The sequence below is a fragment of the Tauraco erythrolophus genome, chromosome 6 (assembly GCF_009769465.1).
Source record: "Tauraco erythrolophus isolate bTauEry1 chromosome 6, bTauEry1.pri, whole genome shotgun sequence".
Classification (NCBI taxonomy): domain Eukaryota; kingdom Metazoa; phylum Chordata; class Aves; order Musophagiformes; family Musophagidae; genus Tauraco; species Tauraco erythrolophus.
This window is the reverse complement of record NC_141470.1, coordinates 15,635,049-15,656,223: the sequence shown is the minus strand read 5'-3', so window position 1 is coordinate 15,656,223 and position 21,175 is coordinate 15,635,049. Positions and strand designations below refer to the sequence as shown.

General features: G+C 41.5%; 1 protein-coding gene across 1 annotated transcript in view; it reads left to right on the top strand.

The window, feature by feature from the left end:
• Positions 1 to 20,514, top strand: part of SCUBE2 (signal peptide, CUB domain and EGF like domain containing 2) — a 42,055-nt gene extending 21,541 nt beyond the window's left edge. The window contains exons 12-22 of the mRNA XM_086613070.1: positions 192 to 308; positions 915 to 1,001; positions 1,707 to 1,811; positions 3,073 to 3,228; positions 3,586 to 3,786; positions 14,324 to 14,491; positions 17,121 to 17,282; positions 17,803 to 18,000; positions 18,577 to 18,729; positions 19,822 to 19,901; positions 20,362 to 20,514. Coding sequence (XP_086469196.1) covers positions 192 to 308; positions 915 to 1,001; positions 1,707 to 1,811; positions 3,073 to 3,228; positions 3,586 to 3,786; positions 14,324 to 14,491; positions 17,121 to 17,282; positions 17,803 to 18,000; positions 18,577 to 18,729; positions 19,822 to 19,901; positions 20,362 to 20,514 — 1,580 coding nt within the window. The remainder of the gene's footprint in view (positions 1 to 191; positions 309 to 914; positions 1,002 to 1,706; positions 1,812 to 3,072; positions 3,229 to 3,585; positions 3,787 to 14,323; positions 14,492 to 17,120; positions 17,283 to 17,802; positions 18,001 to 18,576; positions 18,730 to 19,821; positions 19,902 to 20,361) is intronic.
• Positions 20,515 to 21,175: the final 661 nt, after the last annotated feature.

Here is a 21,175-nt window from a genome sequence, read left to right as displayed (position 1 = left end):
CACCTGAAGGAAAATTACTGATGTTGTGTGATCTTCCCATGATTTCATTTTGCTTTGATTTTCTGTCTAAACAGCATATTAATTGCATGGGTGCTCTCAGGTATCAGCTACAAAAGCAGCTGTATGCTGATTTATTAGTAGAGTGTATGTAGGTGTTTTACTTCTGTGAGTATTTGTTTTATCCTGTTTAGAGACAAAGGGTCCCTTGCCTGATAGTGGCTCACCCAAGGTATTGCTGCACTGCATTAAGAGTGGTGGGAGCGATAGATGCTTCTTAAGCTGCTCTTCGGATGTCCAAGTATTTTCTGGTAGGTCAAAACCAACAAAAACAAGCATATGATTCTGTAGAGAGTAGCAAACTTCCTAGCTCTTATGGAAGCCCCAAGAAGTAGACAGTCAACAGGGACCTTTCCTCTTTGACTATAGATAATATAGGGCCGTATCCCTGTCAGTGTCCCAGGAAAGCCCCCCTTTCCCTGTCTTTTATAACCACTCTACCCTCAGATTCCCTTCTCATGACAACTGTCTTTTTGAAGCTGAGGAGGACAGGGCAGAATTCTCTGTGCTCCCTGGGCCATTCCTTAATTGGCCCTGAGAGCCGCTGCTGAATGGGACGAAGGCATTCCAGCCCTGCATGGGGTCTGAGATTTTGCCCAAACAGCCCCTCCACCCCACAGGATGCAGCATGCAGACTCGGCTGGTGCTTATGGGGCAGATGCTGCTTTTCTGCCTGAACCCTTTAAATTGCTTAGGCAGAGACAAGCTGTAATGTGGAGTATTTTATGAACCACGTTGTTGAAAAAGGTGAAGATGATGATGCCGATCAACAAATTAAAAATATCTTTTATACTACAGGAGTCTTCAGTCTGTGCATAGTGCCTGTGTCTTTACTGTCTGTCTGGTCTGTCTGTTAGGAACACAAGATGCCTACACCCTCACCTGTGGCAGGTCATCTCAGCTTAAGAAAAAACAGCAAAATACAAATGCATCCAGCTGGCTGGGTAATCACTAGATTTACTGTTGCATAATTTGACTGATTTCTTTTAATAAATTACTGTGAAATAAGGATGTTTCTGTTAACTTTCTATTTTCCCTCTCCATTATACTCCCTCTGTTTTTTCTTCCTTTTCTTCATGATTGCAACTCATGATTACAGCAGGAAATTCCCCTTGTACTGCTTCATCAGCATCACTCAAACTAAGACTTAAAAATAAGAAACAAGAAAAAGATCAGTTGTGAAATAAAAAAGCTAGGCCAGGAGTGTCATGCCTCTTTTTAAACATCCAAACTGGACAGTGTTGGCAACATACAGTATGTTTTGGTTGAGCTGTTGGACAGTAAAGTTTAGAAAGCATTGAAAGCTAAACAGATAAGAGATGCTATTTTATATAGACATAAACTACTTTCAGAACTGCTTTTGAGTGTCTCCTTTGATTTCAGCTAACCTTTATCTGATTTAACCAATAGCAGATGTGGACTTGATATCTTTTTTTTTTTTCTTTAAATAAAATCTGCCTTGTTCCAATTCCAGTTGTGAACCAGCTTCACAGCAGGAAGAAGCTGAAATCTCTTTAGGTTGTCTGTGATGACTGCTTTTTCACTTTATATCAGCACATTTTTTGATGTAATCATTATGATGTGACATTAGGGTTATCTAAATTTTCTATTTCTTTTTTAAAATAAAATGTCATTATTTCTTCCTGAAGATACTTCAGCCATCAAGATAAGCGTAACCTTTAAATTAAATGAAGGAAAATGTAGTTTGAAAAAGACTGAGACGTTTCAAGAAGGTCTGGAACAGATGATACCAGGTATGAATATAAAAATGCAGGTAAGCAGGTTAGAGCCATAGCTCAGGGTTATTGAGTGCTTTCCAGACATTAAGTACACCATAAGCAAAGCATAGAGTACTGCAAACTTTCTTCTCTTCACTGACCTCGTGAATCACACTCCTTCCCAGCCGTGATTCTTGCAACGATTATTTCAGATCACGGGAATTCTGTGTGACAACCTTGCAGTCTTGCTAGGAAAGCCCCTGTCCTGTTTTGTTTTTACCACTGCCAATAGATTCTTAATGAAATCAACCATTCTTTTCATTCTTTTGATTTCTTCCTTTCCTTTCTCTCTCTATCCTTTCTTTTGGTCCTTTCCTTTCTCACCTGCTCCTTACTGTCTGATGCCTCAGTGAAGAATCTCCTGGCCTTTTATACTGACTCTATTGCCAAAGGGTTATCCCACTTTTCTCTTGTCTTCCTTTTATACTTCAACAGCCCCAGATGGACACAGTGAGGTCAGCTCTTCCATCTGTTCCAAGGCAGAAAGTACAGCCTGGAGATTTACAAAGTCAGCAGAAAATGAGGAGAAGTATATTTCAACTGAGGGGAAAAAAAAAAAAAAAAAAAAAGGAGCTGGGGGAAGAAGTCACTAAACAATATGATGAATCAGCATGTCAATTTGTTTGTCCTTAGAAGAGTAACAGTGAGAAACTACACTTTAGATGCTCAGTGAAGAGTTATATACTCCAGACCCAAAGCTTATTCTTGAGTGCTTTCTTTAACTAAATTTTATTTCCTCCTTGAAACCTTGAAAATAGTCTCCAAATGTCCTGTGTATGCAGCCACTACTTAATTTAAACACCATTATAAGCTAAAATGTTTTTCACATGCTTCATACGAGCACAAAATTTTTTCCTTTGAGTAGCCTGCCTGATGCAGGCAGTGTCATGATTTTAAGATGCTTTGCGTAGCGCGAAGGCAATTCATTAGAAGCTGCTAGTAAAACCCAGGGGAAGCGGGCTGAGCACTGCAGCCAGGCTCTCATCCTAGCAGGGAATCGTGACCCACTGCAGCGCCAGAGTCTCAGCCCGACAGTACATCTGTAGGTGCACTGGAGTCATGATTCTATATGAGGGTGTGCCAGTTGAGAAACTGGCCAAACTGTTTGTTTACTGGCTTGTGGAGTTGATCATTTGCTCCCCTTTAACTCTTCATGACTACGTATGTGCTGAGCACTAGTGAATGTTCAATAACATAGCTGGCCAAGCTTTTGCTTCCTTTAATTTTGTTCATACAGAGAGACATAATTCAGTAATGGAGAGCTTCCACTATGTAAACCTAACATGCAGCTCTGGCAAGAAGGTTCATGGAGCCCTCAGTAGACTGACAGCAACTAGAGAAATTTTTATCACTGCGGACTTTGAGCTTGAAACAAGCCGAAAGGAGGTGACAGGTTGGTTGGAAAATAATCCAAGGTGCGATTTGAAGCTTCTTGCTGTTTGCTTCTTAATTTCTGTATTTTTCACTTCTATCTGTATGCAGAATGATAAAAAAGTATCTCCTGTTTTGAAAATGAATTTTACTGCTTCAAAAAGAATGAGAGATGGGGATAGCTCCAAAGATCAGAGCTGCCCATAGATTAAAGTCTTGTGGTCTGATTAATTTTCTTCTAGCCTGGTGGTGTTGACCGTAAGGATTTCAGACTTGTTCACAGAAGTTGCTTTCTCAGTGATTTGTGTTGGTTTTTTTGAACTGAGTGGATTTTTGTGCATGGTCACTTACAGCAGCTTTCACCCTTGATACTTTTCAGACACGTGTGATGTGCGCTGTGCTCGGAAAAAGACTGAAAAGAGGTTCCGTAAAACCATTCGAACCTTACGGAAGACAGTCAGCAGGGACCAGTTTCGTGTTCGAGTCTCTGGCATGGACCACGAAGTGGCTAGAAAGTCTCTCAAGCTAGAGCCGCAGCAGTCTTGTGGTGTAGGGCAGATGCATGTGGGTAACAGATGTGGTAAGTAAATCTGAATTAGGAATGACCCATCAGATGTGTTTCACTGTTTTGCTTAGGTCTGGCGAGCTTGGGATTGTGCGATGCTTTTCCAGGAGAGAGGAGGGCTACGTGTGAAGAAGTAGGGGTTACTTTTTGTGCTACTGAGATACACGTCTCTATGTATTTATTGTTGGAAGTGGCTGTGTTACAGAGTAAGGGCTCAGTGCATTGCACTTTGTCAATCGTTGATGCACAGCCTACAGCAAGCTCAAAGGTAGAAAACGTGGGAGTAACATCAGGCACCAATGGCCTTGACATCACCAGTGTTGTTTTTAAGACTAGGTTTGATATCCAGTGTAACACTGTGTTTCTGAACTTGTGAACGTTTCCTGTCTTCCTGGTTCCAAAGAAAAGGCTGAGCAGAATTTGATACAGTCACATTCTCTTTGCTGATTAAGCTCTGAGTCCCAGAGAATCTTCGTGACGGAGTTATAAATTTATGGAGAATAGGGGTTTTATAGGCCAGTACTGAGAAAAATCTTAATTATCAAGGCACTGGAGGGCACCACCATAATGTAGCCCATAATAAATGCTTCCAAAGCACAAAAGTTAAGGAAAGGGGTCAGATGTTATCTTAACAGGAGCCTAATAACCATGACGGCTCATTCAGGCTGCATAGGGTAGGCAGCATGTAGGTGGTTTTGTGAATCAGCAAGCCTTTAAAATGCTTGTCAGATTGAATTAGTACGTCTGCCAGCAGCAACCCATTCGGACTCAGAGTAGATTTTTCCAATCTAGTTTTGCTAACTCTGGAAAAACTTGGATTCATAGAATAGAAAAATGAATTGATGTTGTTTAAAACATCTGCGCAAACAAGGAGACTAGGGAATTATGCAGGAATTCTGTCGGAAAAGGCTGTAAGTTTTATTTTTCTTTATTGGTAACATTGTATTAAGTCTGGAAAAAACTTTGGAAAGTTTGCCAAGATGAGTTTATGTGGATGTTTTCAAGCTGTTGTGTTGGATGCTGGAGGAAGACTGTCTCAGTCTGTTGTACAGAGCACTGTATGGCTTTGAAGCCATTTGTGATTTCATCTGGAAAAAATAGCAATGAGTAAGCTAAAAATACTGCAGGTAAAGAAGGCAACGTGAGTTACAATTAGGAACAACAATGAAACAAAATTTTTTTTAGATGGCTGCAGAACCAGTTTAATTTCTCATTACAAATTTAGAAGCTTACATGGCATTTCTGTGATAGTTCAGAGAGAAAGAGGGCTTTGGGAGAATGCCTGGAAAGCTCTTTGGTATGGTGAGCACAAATAGCCTGTCCATGGTTGAAACAGAGTCACTGAGTGTAGGAAGGCAAACGGTTTGAAGAACAACTTGTAAAAGTCAAGCCTCTGCCATTGCTGAATTGGTGCCACGGTTTGCTCTGGACATTTTAACAGATCCTGCTGTGAGCAGTGGAACTAATAAAAGATGATTCCCTGTGGATCTCATGCCTTATGGTTGGATTTGATTGTGCCTAAAAAGGTGCAATCACTAAACGAATCTTCCTTTCTTCAGCTGAACTATTCAGACCATATCATTGTGTAGACCTGCTGTGATCAAACAGGAGACGGAACATGTACCACACCCTTTTACTTGCATGGATGCTAAGAAACTCACTCTCCTCCACTTGCATATTCCCCACTTATTTATCTCAAATGTAGAGAAACTTAGTATCTTTGAAACCTTTCTGCGTCCTTTGTCAGATTGCTGGAAGTTGGACAGAAAGTTCACTAGTTGCTGAGGGGACATAAAAGTACACAGAGAGGCAGTGTTGTTACGTACGCCTCATTTCCTTAGAAAAAGCTGATTGTCCCAGTGTATATGGTAAAGGCAGCACTGGGCTGCTGCTGCTGCTTTGACTGCCAGTCAGAAGGAGCTGAGAAACAGACTGTGGAGAAGAGAATGGAGTGGGAACAGTGTGCAAGAGGAAGAAGCTAGCTCGGGGATGTGTATGAGAGAATCAGGATATTTTGTTTTGTGTATCTGATTGTTCTTTGGAGCTGCTGAGAACTTCTGGACAGAATTGGGGCACTGCTTATCTAGACATGCGAGTGATTTTGGGGAGAAAGTGACTCCATAGCAAGAGATAACAGCTCAGCAGATGGACTCAGTGCAGTTGCTGGATGTGGTCTCTGGGCAGGCAGAGAACTTTGGCAAAGGGATTTTGCTCAGCGTGACCAGACGAGCAGGAAGCAGTGAGGGAACAAAGTAAGCCTAGGGACAAGTCTTTGTGGTGCAGCTAGGGAGTGAAGTGCAGGTTTCAGTCCATTGTTTTCAAATACATTTTTTAAGCTAGGTTAGATGCAGTTTTATTGATTTGGTCTTGTCCTGATCCTTTTCCTATAGTAGGCTTCTCCTGGCACAGCACTGTCTGAAACATTAGCTGTATCTGAGCAGCGTAAGAGGGAAAGTCCAGCTCCTGCTCTGACAGCTTTTGTCTTGGGTAACTGGCCTGCAGTTGCAGCAGTGACTAAACTTCATTTGATTTCTCACTTTTGGTGAGGTAGTACTTTTCCTGATTTTCCTGTCTTAACTCCTACTGTCCAGAGTGGGCACAGCACAGAATAAAAGCTCTAGAAAGGCACCAGGAACAGGTTAGATGTGATTTCCAAGGCATCTCATCATTCTTAATATGCTGAATGGTTGCATGTGTGTGTCTGCTGTTCTTTAAACAGCTGTTGATGGTAAAAGGGAATTCACTGCTGATTCCGAGGGGTAGTGTATTTTTATTTCAAGTTTGCTGTTGAACATACAGTTCCGTTCAGGATTTTCTGATGCTTTAGAGGTTCAAGTGTTGCATCTGTCGACCTTATTTTGTGCAAGCTCTGTATCAACAAGTGAGCATATTTAGCATTGGCTCATGTTGATTAATTCCATGAAGTTCTGTGAATGGCTTCCAAGGATCAACCAGCAGTAGGTCTCTACTAATGTATATCACATGAAACGCATACAGCAAAATGGAACCTTCATCAGCCTTCCCAGAGAACTGGATTCTTATAGAAGGAGTATGATCTTTCCACACTGAGGTAAATCTTACGGTAAAATCATACATATTTGAATGACAGCACTTGAAGACTGGATGAACCATCTGAGGATGCTGAAAATGCTACATGTCTCTTTGAGAGATTTGTCTTGGGGAGAATGCAATTTCATTCACTAACCTGGCTACAAGTATTCATTCTCCAATATGAGCTAAACTTTAGGTAGACTTAACAGCTGAAGACCAACAGTTTAAATACTAGCAATTCCTTATCAGAAACTGATTTACCAGAAACCTCTGTGTTGAAATAGAAGATGTTGACATCTGTTGGGACCCTTTTGCCCTCAGGCACTTTCCACTGAGGGAGAAACAACAACCAATTTATCTTCTTTTCCATTGCTTAAAACTCTGTCATACCGTGATCACATCCCCTGGAATTGAAACCTTGCCTGTTCCATTTGGTATTTTTTATGTTAGATGCATGAATGCTTTAAGAGATGGAAGGAGGCAATGAAAATTATAATTCTCTGAAATTGCTGCGTAAAAGGACATGTGAGCATGCCCTTGCTGCATGGTAGTCACAAGTGGATTCATCCAAAGAGCTGTCACTTCAGAGAACAGCAAGCATGAGCAGCACTGGTATAGACACTGCTGTGATGTAAATGCTGAGCTGCTTGAGCTTGTGTGGGAGGTGTTGATGCATTTCATTGCTCAGCATTCAGCAGTTTTGTCCCCTTAGTTTAGAGGACACTAATAAATTATTACCATTTCATACAAAATTATGAACCACATCTTAAAGTTTAGATGTGGTATGACACTGGCGTTATAAAATTAAGAGAGAGATATTTAAAGAGAAAAGCGAAGTGCTGCCTGCCTTTGCAGTTGTCATAACTAATAGTTGTGTTACACAACAGAGAACTGTATGTTGCTTTTTTGGTTTGTTTAGAATTTTATAAAAATCTGACAAGAAGAAATGAATTATCAAATGGGAGAAAGGGTGCTATTTTTCTGCTAAACTGCTTGCTCTGGCAATCAGATTTAAGACATAAATCCTTAGGATGCGTAGCCATCTCATGTGACTTAAAAACCACAATAGCTTAAAGGATGCCGCTCTAGAATCAATTTGCATCTGTTGTTGGTGATTTTCCTTATAAAGTCAAGGCATCATTCTTAAGAAAATGGTGAATTGGTGGATCATGACCTCCTTTATAAGGTTCACCTTCTCAGCCACTGAAATAGTACAGCATTTGTCTATAGGAGCAAATGCTCAAAGGCAAACGTGTTGAAAAGAGGTGAAGAGCCTTTAAATGTCTTTGTAACTGTTAATCCTGGTTCCCTGTGGGCCCCTCTCTTCCCCCCTCCCCCTTTTCTTCTAATTTTTGCATCAGAAAAGCTTTCACTTTTTTTTTTTTCTTTAAAACAGCTGCATGAGACTCAAGACCAGATTTTTAATGGGTATTGAAGACAAACAAAGACAGTGGCTGCAGAAATGAAGTCTACTAGAGGCAATTGGTTCTTTTGTTCATTTGGAGAAAAACAATCAGGTTTCTGAAAAAAGAGCAAAGACAGCCAGTGGAATTCTGATTTAATGTCATTATTTGCAAATCTTCAGATCTTGTTTCAGCTGGGTATTTCCCATGTGTCAGGTGGGACCAAGCAATTTTCAGTGTTGTGAAATGAAGCTCACAAACTTTTTCTGTTTCATTTAAAAAAATGACAGGAAAAGTTCAAACTCTGAGATGTTTCTTGGTGTTTTTTGTTGCTGGTTTTTGTTGGTTTTGTGGGGTTTTTTTAGAGAGGGTTCTTTGTGTCATCCTAATTTCATGCACAGTCCTATGGATTTCCATGTGATGATTTCTCTATTGACATAATGTCCCTATAATTAATGTTACTATAATTGAACCTAACACTAAGTCTGTTGTTATGCTAAATTGGGCCCTGGTGGGCGCTGTGAACTTCTAAACAGGCTTTCCTCATTACCCCTGCTCTGTGCTCCGTTGAGGTTAGATGAGTGGCCTATGTTTGGGACATTTCTAGGTGGAAGATGGGGAGGAACTGGGAGCAGTTTACAGGGGATGTTTGTGGATCAAATTGTCTGGACATTTGTACCACTTTGAAAAGCTTGGTTTGATGTAGTCATATGAAGAAACTGATACATTTAAGAACTTGGGGCATTAAAGCTTGGGCATCACTTGGAGTAATTTTAATATTTGCCTTGAATAATGAGTATTCATTAGACTGTAAATAGCTAAATCTGTACCTGGATGCATTAACCTCTTTTCTCATCCGCACATAGGATGTATCAATGCTTGAAGTGTTTGGTGCATCTCAGAAGTCATGGTGGGGGAAAGATAGAGTTATGCGTTTTTCTAGGCAATGCAATATTTAAAACTTAAATTTTCCCAATCTCTGTATTTTACATACTTTATAAACTTAATCCAGGGTTACTTGTTTTTTCCAAGTCTTGTTGATTTCAAATTGAATGTGGGTGCTTAACGTCCTTGAGGATAAGGCTCATTATTGCATGTAGTAACATCAGATATGAATATGTGTGGAGTGCCCTTACAAGCCTGTCCATCTGGACCTGGTCTCTCCAGTGCCAGGAGGCAACACCACATATGCTGCTTCATAAACCAGTGACCTCCCATGTAAAAGTAGCCAGTGTTCCCCTCGCCCGTCCTATCTTGGAAGGCCACTTCACATGCTGGGGCTCTGATAACGATGTGAAGAGATTTCTGAGCAGAGGGTGGCCAGCTGGGGTGGAGTGGTCCTGTGAACCCAAACCCCATGGGCACACAGAACAAGCCCATTGCTCGTCCAGCTGGACTCCTCTGTCAGCCTGGTTTGTCTCCAACAAGATGCTGTTGCCCAAACAGAGATTTTTATTTTTAAGCAGTAGTTTGTACTGAAAGAGTTGAGTAGTTGTTACATGGCTTTCTTTTCATGTTGGATCAGCCTGTCCTCTGCCCTCCTCCTTGATCCTTTTCTCTCTCCAAGCTAGTTCACAACTGCAACCACCACACTGCACACAGCTTTTTTCAGCTGATTTTGCACACCCTGTTACAGTGGTGGTAGCTAGTTGGACTTTTTTTTACAGTTTTCTTTCGTCGTTGCCACCTTTTAGAAGAATCAGAATGAATACTTGACTTGATTGGTTCAGCCCAAATGGAAGATTTTGTTTTGGCCCAGGTTGATTTTACACAGTTCCTGCCTTTCACTGTCTCAGCCCTGTGTTTCTTCTGTGGGCACTGTCACAGGCGTAGCCCACCATCCTGCTGACCTGCCACAGTGCATCCCTGAGGCAGTCAGTGCAAGTGGAAGACAGGAGAGACGTGGGGCCTGAAGCAGTGGGAGTGTAGCTCCAGTGCAGCTTAATAGACCTCAGATTAACACTGAGCAAAGTTGAAACAAAATTATAAAATAATAGAATGGCTGGGTTGGAAGGGTCCTTAAAGATCATCTAGTTCCACTCACCCTGCCATGGACAGGGACACCTTCCACTAGATCAGGTTGCTCAAAGCCTCATCCAACCTGGCCTTGAACACTTCCAGGGATGGGGCATCCACAGCTTCACTGAGCAACCTGTTCCAGTGTTTCACCAGCCTTGTTGTAAAAAATTTCTTCCTTACATCTAATCTAAATCTCCCCTCTTTCAGTTTAAATCCATTGCCCCTTGTCCTATCACTACAGGCCCTTGTAAAAAGTCCCTCTCCAGCTTTCCTGTAGGCCCCCTTTAGATACTGGAAAGCTGCTAGAAGGTCTCCTCAGAACCTTCTCTTCTCCAGGCTGAACAGCCCCAACTCTCTCAGCCAGTCTTCATAGGAGAGGTGTTCCAGCCCTTGTATCATCTTTGCAGCCCTCCTCTGGACCTGCTGCAAGAGCTCCATGTCCTTTTTATGCTGGAGGTTCCAGAGCTGAATGCGGTACTGCAAGTGGAGTGTCATGACAGCAGAGTAGAGGGGCAGAATCACCTCCCTGGACCTGCTGGCCACACTTCTTTGGATGCAGCCCAGGATGCGGTTGGCTCTCTGGGCTGCAAGCGTTGAGCTTCTCATCAACCAACACCCCCAAGTCCTTCTGTCCTGTTTTTAGCTGGGACAGTTAGCTTTTCTTTTTAGCAGCTAGAAGAGCTCCGTGTTTTGGTTTTACTCAGAGGCTCACTCTGAGAAGAATGCTGATAGCAAGGTGATGTTTGTGGTTGGACGTGAGACTCCAAGGACTTTTCAGTGTGCCGGAGTGCAGAAGCACGGCGGGATAAGGGGGACGCATAGTCGGGACAAGGGGGCCACGATTCCCCTTGTGATTTGTGGTGGAACTTAAGATTGAGGGCCAAACTGGCCAATTAGTATTCCATATCATGCAGCATCATGCCCAGTATAAAGGTGAGGGTCAGCCGGACAGAAGGGCTTTTGCGCTTTGGCTCTTTCGCCGCTTCTGCTCTTTTTCGCTTGCTGCGCTTTTGCTCTATTGCCTTTTTTCCCCCTCTCTCTTCCAGTACTCCCACTCTCGGAGTACTATCTCTCTCTCTCTCTCCCCCTCTCTATTTTGGGGCCTCACGTTCGTCCGGGATTGCAGCTTCGGGACGAGACGGGCTTTGCATATGAGGGGGTGGTGAGCATCTACACTGTGTATTAAATCATCTATATTAAATTGTTCTTATCTCAACCCACAGGTATCCCATTTATCCTTTAATTCTCTCCCTCATCCCTGGGACTGGGGGAGGGTGAGTCAACGACTGTACGGGGGGGCGGTTTGGTTGCCGGAGCAGCCTAACCCACAACACCTTCTCCTCCAGGCTGCTCTCAATCCATTCTCTACCCAGCCTGTACTTGTGCTTGGGATTGCCCCAGCCCATGTGTAGGACCTTGCACTTGGCCTCGTTGAACTTCATGAGGTTCTCACAGGCCCACCTCTCCAGCCTGTCAAGGTCCCTCTGGATGGCATCCCTTCTCTCCAGCGTGTCGATCACACCACACAGCTTGGTGTCATTGTCAAGCTTGCTGAGGATACTCAATAAAAAAAGTCAGCCTTCTTTCCGTACACAGGAACTGCCAAATTGCAGAAGTCCTGACAGTTTATCGGCTCCAGTACTTGTGTAAACGTAGGCTTTATATCACCTTGCACTTCATTTAGTAGTCTAGCTGCTGACCACCTACCTAATTTGGCTTTGAACTCACAGACAAAAATTGTTAGTGGCCTGATATTTCTTTCTTGTTGCTAATTAGTTGATATGTGGGAACGTATTATGATGAGGAATGAGAAAGTTGTGGTTTATGTCCTAATAAAGCTTAACAGGGTGAAGGAGGACAGATAACTTGTGACTCTTGCCCCAGGCCTCAGAATCCTGGAAACCAAAAATTAGCTGGAGCTCACAGTGTGTCTCAATGTGGGGCTAAGGCACAGAAACAGATCATCTGATGCTTCTGTCCCATCTTTTTCTTGCTCTCAGAATTCAGTCATGCAATGCATCTAAGAATGCCCGATGTCAAGGATCTCAGTGATGTCTGAGGAGATCTTTTTAAGTTCCTCTATGCAAATTTTCAAAAATCAGGCACTTTGCTAAATAAACCTGGAAGATATAAATAAACTCAGTTTTATTCCACAGGGAGCACTACAATTTTACGACATGCCGTTTCAAGGCAAGTAAGGTGCAGATGATAAAGTTGTCAAGAGAGATCTGATGGGATAAATTCTCAAATGTAACATTTCCACATAAATGATGGATTCGATTCCTGCCTGGGACAGGTTTCCTTTGAGCTCTGTTCGTGGACGTACTGTTATGCTGGACTCCGAGCAAGTTCAGGAAACCCGAAGTACAATTTTAAGGCTGAGTTTGTATGGTTTTGTATGTGTCAATGTAAAGTAGCATTCTGTTCAAAACAGAAACAAAACACACACACGCGCATCCACAATGCAAAAAAACTAAACCACCCCAAACTTGATGTGTGATTAAAGTGAAGGAAAAATTAAGGAGAGACAGCAGCGAGCAGATAGTCTCTAGTGAGGCCACTCAGAGCATTGATTTCTCAGAGCCACAGAGTTTTTTGAGGGAAGGAGGTTTGCACTGATCTTCCCATTGCTTCTGGGTTTCTGAAATTAGTAGCCCACTTCTCAGAATCACCTTTACTAGCCTTGATTGTCTTTCCTTGTCTCGGAATTGTAGGTAGTGCTCTTTCCTTACCTTACTAGGAGTGCTGCAATGAAAGCCTTAATTCATTCATGTTTGTTGAGTTGCACAAAGAGTATGGAGATAAGTGTTCTGTGGGAATGTTTATAAAATGAAGAAAGGCTTGAAAAGTATGAGAGCAAATGAATGTGTGTCCTCATGAGAGCGGAAGTGATGCGTGGTGGAAAAAGTTAGAAGCAAGAGCTAAGACTTTCTCACTAGCTTTCATTGCTAGCTACTGAGCATTTCTTAACCTGCTGTATTTTATTTTTAAGCTAAGGAGGAACACTTACTATTCCACTCAGTGTATCAGCCATAAGCCAAATTCTTCATCGTTGATCATGACCAGTAGTTAATGCCCTGCTTGTTGTTAGTCATATACCCTGAAATGACGCCAAGGCCAATTTAACTTCCTAACAAAACAGGTATTCACTGAGTGATTTATTGGAGCTATAAACTAAAACTAACAGTTTATTATCGTAACAGATCTTTAAAAGGGCAGAATTTTTCAGCACAGCTGAACAACTGCAACAGTGTTTTGTGCCTTTCCAGAGCAGGCTAATTATTAAATACTGGCACCGAAGCTAGTTCTTTTGTGAAAAGTTTGGAAACCAGGATGTTTCAAAGATACCCATAAATATTGCTGGGCTTATTAGATAATATTGAGGTGTATATTTAAGTAAAATCAGCTGGATTGAGTTAGTGCTATCTATGCACCATACAGAACACAGCAATCCACTGCACAGATAATCATTATCCAAGATTCAGAATCAGAGGAATGGCAAGAATATTTCTGCTTTAAAAGTCCCTGAGGCATGCATAACATTTAGTTTAGTGAATTTGCACAATTACTTGCTGTGCTTGAGGTTTTGACACAATTCAGTAACACCAATGGTTATGAAGTTTGAATATTCAATAATATTAAGATTAAAATACCTGCAGAAATCTGGAAGTACGTTTTTGGCATCTTAGGTTCAATACTAAATTATTTCATTTGGGAGGAATCCAAGAGTTCTTTAGCTAGAAAGAGGAGATAATCACTACATAATTGCACTGTACAGATTAACACAGAGTACTGGACAGCCTAGTGTCCAGTGTAGCCTTGCCACATAGTGTGAAATCCATTCCAGCTCACAGAAGAGCTCACTGGCACCAGAGCTTATCGGTGTCTGTTTCAGTTTTACAGGGTACATTGCATGTGTCAAGCTCTGTTACTAGCATTTGGTTCTGAAACCCTGGCTCCCGCTTCCCAAGTAAAGAGGACAGCGGTTTCACCGTGGGATTTCAGGTCCTGTGCAGGCTCACTAACATACCTTCACCTAGAATGTACAGGTCAAAGCAAGTGTGTTCTTCCTCTTCTAGATCAGTGCTCACCAGGTGAATATTCTCCTGATGGCTTCAAACCCTGTCTGCCATGTCCCATTGGAACATACCAGCCTGAAGCTGGGAGAGTATCCTGCTTTCCCTGCGGAGGAGGACTGACAACAAGGCATGGCAGTGCATCCTTGTTTCAGGACTGTGAGACCAAAGGTAAGGTCAAGATTTATTTGATGAACTGCATTGCTCCAAGGCAAAAGTAACTGCTGCTGCTGCAAGTGGGGCATTCAGGAAAGTCATTTTCCTTTCAAGGATCTCTCCTTCCAGGGGTCTCATAGTTGGCTGGCCTGGCCTGGCTGCAAGGAAATTGAATAAAGCCTCAATTCTTTTTATAATTGATTTTTATACAAGACTTGAGAAGGAGTTGAGAGATACATGGAAGGTGGTCAGTGAAGTCGTTGATCTGTGAAGAGTCATGGAAAGGAACAGCAGGGAGAAAAAAGTCTGAAGATCAAAGATCAGTATGCCTTATTGACATTTTGGGTTTGAGCACAGCAGCAACATGAAAATGGGAAGGAGGGAAATGCAGTCCTAGACAATAAGAAAGAAAATGGTTTCTTCATGTTTGTAATTCAAAACTGTCTTGGATGCCTTGGGATGTACCTCAAAAGTTACCATTCAACTTAACCCTGCGGTACCTCAGACAGCCCTCTAAATTCGATCACAGTGGAGCTGATATACAATCAGCTCTCAAGATTTTCCTCACAGAAGTGAAAATCAGGGGGGCATCGTATCTTCAAAAGTGAAAGAATTTCGTTAGCATCTTAGTTATCTAAAATGTAAAAGCTGAAAGACAGCTATGAAGTTGTCTTTGAAAACGCTGATAAAAATATGTGTACATGGAGAGAGATGAAACGTTAGTCAGTATAACGGTTTGCTCAGTGTCTTAAAGCACGGGTCAAAGAACATGACATGTCAAAATCTCCTGAAGAAAAAGTGTTAATAAAAGATCTACTGTGTAGAGTAGAAATAAGAAATAGAAATAAGGTCCTGATGCACATATTTGTTAGTGTTTTGGATTAAGAGATATCTCTTGTGTCAGTTAAGATATGTTTATTATTGAGAATTGGCAACATAATAGAAGAATTTTACAGTATGATTGAAGAATTAATATTATGGTTAATAATGTGATAGCTAATAGATTTCTTCAGTGAAGAATCACTGAATCCACAAATGCTGTTGTTTCAAACTTAATTTTGCAAAGTTGAAGCACTAAAAAAACATGTTAAAAACTTTGGATCAAGATAAGAGGAGTTAATTTCATGTTTGTTTAACATAAACAAAAACAGGTCTGTAAATGAGGTTCAGTTTTCAAATTAGAGTGGAGATTAAAGGAATTTTTTGTATTAACTGGAATGAAGAGCTCAGGGATTTGCATGTGGAAGAGGCCACATGAGACATGGAATCACACATGCAAGAACTATTTGGAACTTTTATCTGAAGCGTTTGGATTGGGAGGTGGAGCACACAGGGAAGGACTCCAGGCTGAGCTAGCTTACAGAGTTGAACAAGACTTGAGGTTTTTAGGAGTAAGCAGAGCTTAAAATGTACAGAAAAAAGGCACTGTGCAGCACAGAAAACTACATTTGAAAGGCAAGGTAGTAAATTATTTTGATGTTGAGCTGAGAGAGGTAAACTTGCCAAATGAGGTAAAAGGAATAGGAAGAGGTTTTATTTTTATTTTTTTTTTAGTCCCACAAAAAAAAAAAAAAAAAAAAGACAAAGAAAAAGAGACAGGATTGTGGTGGAGTTAAGATCAAAGATAATATATGGTTGATGCTCTGGACTGCTTTCTGACAGGTTTCAGTTACAGATGATGATGGGCATAGATGCAGAATAGCTAAGCAAAATCAAATGAAAAGAAGCATATTAGAGATGTAAGCAAAGGTGTTTGGGGTCCTATATTCTCAGATTGCAATGAGAGAAGAAAATCTTCCTGTCTGCATGCAGGGAACTAGGAAAAAAGTTGCAAGTCTGCTAGAAAGGATTTTTCCCTTATGTTTGTCTATCTCCTGTCTAAAACTTCCATATAATCTGTTATGTTTAGGAAAAAGTTTGTATGTCAGAATGGGATCTCTCTTTGGTGATGCAGGAGGTACTCTCAGCAAGTCCTGTGAGGGCCATAGCTTTTGTGTCTAGCTACCATGATGATTTGCATGATGAGATGAAATAAAGTAGCAGATCTAGTGGAGGTGACTGTACCCTGAGTCATGGCCTGTTGTTTCAAGACCGTGTGTGATCATGAGAGAAGGTGGCAATATACTGGTTTAGTCACTAATATTGATGCAATGTGCCACTTGTAGAGGGCCAAAGTCTTTCACCTCTGCTTGTGGTGAGCTGATCACAGGGATATACAAGGATGCAGCAGCAGTGCACAGGCTGCTTGGCATAAACTGGCAAGAAAGAAAGGTTTAGTTAGTATTTCCACGTGGAGTTCATCTTCCAAATCAAATGGCAGTGGCTAGACCATTTGGTAACACACTGTTCTACTTGATGTCCTGCTTGTAAAATCATGGTGGTTATTCTCACTCCCTCATATCTTTTGTTACTGCTTCCACACAGAACTGCTCTATATTGTTGTGTTTGGGACTTTTGAACTTGCACAAAATGAGCTGATAAACTAAAATCTGTTCAATTAACTCTGCTTTATTACTCTCATAGTTTATGAATATGGCATTTCAATTATTGAAATTATACTAGGTCCTATAAAAATGCATAAAATCACATTCTAATGTGCTACTGCCCCTTTTTTAACTGTGCTGTGTATTTAATTACTCTCCAGTTCAGTGTTCACCTGGCCATTTTTATAATACCACAACTCATCGGTGTATTCGCTGCACAGTTGGGACATACCAGCCTGAGTTTGGACAAAATTACTGCATTTCATGTCCTGGAAACACCACTACTGATTTTGATGGGTCAACAAATATAACACAGTGCAAAAGTAAGTATAACAAGATGGTTTTGATGATCTCTTACAAGTAAAAAGACTGGGCCATTAATATTCAGAGTGGCCCTAAGGGCAAAATTTAGCTTTGCTCCAGGGAGCTTGGAGAGAAGGCAGTGGTGTTGCTCCTCTTTTGCTGCCTGCCTGCATCTCATCCCACACGGCTTACTGAGGTCCATGAGAGACCATTTCTGCAGACTGATTTCGTCATACTTGTTAAGGTAAGTGGCGATTGTGTCTTGCTAGTTGGTGCTGGGTCTCTTTGGGTTTTGCTATTAAATCATTTCTCCCAGGATATAGCAAACAGTGTTTATGTTCTTGGCGCCCTAATTTCTTTCCTTTCTATTAAAAGGAATGGAAATTGACACACAAAACTTAATAGCTCTAGTAACCACTTCTTAATAACAACCCTTGAAACAGGCAATTACAAAGAGGTGCTGTTTCCAACAGTGACTGCAGAGAGAGCTGTAGGATGACCTCACTTTGCCTAGTCTTGCACACTGTATTGCTTTTCCAGATAGGCAGTGTGGAGGTGAACTGGGAGATTACACTGGATATATTGAATCACCAAACTATCCCGGGGACTATCCTGCAAACACTGAGTGCACTTGGAATATTAACCCTCCTCCAAAGCGCCGTATTCTGATTGTGGTTCCAGAAATATTTCTACCAATAGAAGATGAGTGTGGAGACTACCTGGTGATGCGAAAGAGCTGTAAGTGTGGAATATCTAGAGGCATATGGTATCTATCTCAGTGTGTAGCACAGGTTTCTCCCATGCATTGCTGTTTACATAACTAAATGTAGTCTGGCTGGCCTCTACTTAAGAGTAGAAATTTCTTTAAATGACAAATTGAGAAATCCTATTTGATAATGCTGCTCTATAGGTTCAGGTGAAACAAGAGTGCAAGGCTATGATGTGTCAGTAAACTCTGAGAGAAATATTGTTAAGAAGGGGTAGATGCTTCAAGCTAACTAGTCATGACATGCTAAGCAGTTCTGTCCTGGGTTAGGAAAGGGGAGATGCTTGCTAGTCCCTAAAGGTGCCTGATGTGTGAATAAACAGCTTTGGTTTCTAATATAGGCACATACTTCAAACAGTAGACTGTTTTTTGGGAAAAGGGAAAATATTCCTTGACCAAGAATTCTCTCATTGATGGTCTGCCACATTTCAAGGAATTTTCTTAAGACCAGCAAGCATTTCTTGTCATGTTAGTTTAACTTATTTTCTAATTGTTGATTAGTATGAAGCGCTGCCAGATAACGGCCTATTGTTTGTTTTCTTTGAAAGCTTCTTCCAACTCAGTGACCACGTATGAAACCTGTCAAACCTACGAACGCCCTATAGCTTTCACTTCTAGGTCTAAGAAGTTGTGGATCCAGTTCAAGTCGAATGAAGGGAACAGTGCCAAAGGATTCCAAGTTCCTTATGTAACGTATGATGGTAAGCGGATGTGAGCAGCTGAGCCTATGTGACTAGTGCAGCTGCAGCAATGCTGAACTCCTTGTGGGCTCCTTGACCTTGCTAAGCAGCAGGGTTAACCCAGCACTCACAGCAGTGTCACTCTGAGACAATTTCCAGTAGCTGTTTTCATTTAAAGCTAGTTTAAGGAATTCTACATTGCACTGCAGTCTTAAGTGCCACCATATTTCCAGTCTTTCACGGATCTAAACAAAGAGCTGGAATTCTGAGCTCCGACCTGCAAATGGAGAGCTTGGAGACAGAATCTGAGTTTTATGCATTTTTGTGCCTTCCCAGTTCTGGGTTGCTTCAGGTGGCAGCGGAGTGCCCCCAGTTAGGAACTGGGCAGAGCCCAAGTGCCTCTGATTTATCATGTTGCTGCTACCATCTGTAATCTAGTACCAGATAGCAAAATATCTATATTGAAGAGAAGCTTGAGGGGCAAGAGTTTCACCCTCTCCTTGTCAGAGTCATCAGGCGTGAAACTGGAGCTGAGGCTTTGCACTTCAGCATAAGTGAGGTGAAAATGATACGGCATGTTTCTGTTCACACTGGATTAACTGTGAAGGGGTCATCCTCACTGTGGTCTGTGGAGTTTCATCAACAGTGGATAATTAATTTTTTTAAGGGAGACCTCTCCTTTTGAAGCATTTCAAGTTTTGATTGAGCAGAGGGGTTGCCTTTTAAGAAAGCTTCCTCTTACCTCTTCTTTTACCTTCTTATTTTAGAAAGAAGTCAATAACAGGTTGTGGGTATTTACAGATAAGTTTCTGCAGTGCAGTTGGTTTGAAGCAGGCTACTTGATTATGGTATGCACTACAATCCGAGATGCATTATGTTTTCTTTTGCTTTTGATAGATTAATACTGAGCAGCTCAGCAGAGTACACTGTTTTCATAGTAAACAGTATTTGTAGTTTCTTTACAGAAAAGCATTTGGAATATTTTCTGACTGCTAATGTGAGGGCCAAGTACCACTGGTTCTTTTGGGTATAGGGCTTACATGTGTAACCAAGGGAGGTAATGAGTATGTAAGTGAAGTGAATCTGCAGATTACTCTTGTGCATTCCCCGTAGAGGATTACCAAGAACTAATAGAAGACATTGTTCGAGATGGAAGACTTTATGCATCTGAAAATCATCAAGAAATACTTAAGGTATGTTCCTTCCAGTACACATGTTGATTTTGATTGAAAATGACACTGCTTTGTGCCAGTGAGGTTGCCTCCTGCTCTGCGTCAGATCTGTTCCGTGGTGCACTAGACACCTGCTACTTCAGGGTAAGTCAGCACATCCTGATTGTGCAGAGAAACAGGATAGGAGACCCTTTGCCTAGGGGGATTAAAGGTGGATCAGACCTGCTAGGGAAATCTATGGTGAAGGTAGTCCCTTGGATCTTACATAGGCTGTGCTGGAAGGAATCAGTGGAACAAACTGAGGGACATGGATTTGATCTCTTGGAGAAGCATTTGGTGCTGCTACTTGTAGCCTGTAGATTAGCAAGGACTTTTTCTCCTGGGGCGAAAGATATCTCTTATTATTCAGTCATTAAGCTTTGGTAATACCGGCGCTAAATCCTCTGTGGAATTATTGTAAAATCTACTTTCCTTTTTCTAGGACAAGAAACTGATAAAAGCATTGTTTGACGTGTTGGCGCATCCACAGAACTACTTCAAGTACACAGCCCAAGAGTCAAGAGAGATGTTCCCAAGATCCTTCATTCGGCTGCTGCGCTCTAAAGTTTCCAGATTTTTGAGGCCTTACAAATAGTTGGCACTGTACTTAAAAAACTAACTAGCCCTGGGCATGCACAGAGGGATGTGGTAGGAAAGGCTGCTGTCTGTGTTTTACACACTGGCAGAAAAACTCCAGGGAAGCCTGCCAGCTCCGTCTTGGCAGAGTTTGGCTTCTTCAGCTAATATAAATATTTTGGTTAACAGAATTTTGATTCCTTTCCAGATAATACCTTTTGGCTACTAAGACCCTTCATGGGTCTCTGAGTTAGAGACTGCCCATAATTTCTGTAACTGAATGGTGCCAAGCAGAAGTTTGTAGAGCTCTGCCCTGTTGCTTCATCAGAAATTCTAAAAGCTAACGAGGACAGACAGGCTAAGTAGTGTGGTTTAGGACAAATTCTGGACTGCCATCTGTGCATGTTACCTCAACAAAGCTGGGTTCGTGTTTGGTCTCACCAAAAGTGAGAACAAGATTGGTATCTCTCTTAACTTTTGCTACACAGAAAATTCAAGCTAAGATTGAAATAGTTTCAGTCTAAACCAGTAAGTCCAAGAATTGCACAGGGTATAGTTTTTCTCTGAACTCTATGTTGTATGAGGCATATGGAGGAATAAGCAAAAGATTGAATATTAGTTCGAATGCTCTGGGTCTGGATCACACTGTGTTCATGCTAATGACCTATTGGTTTAAATGG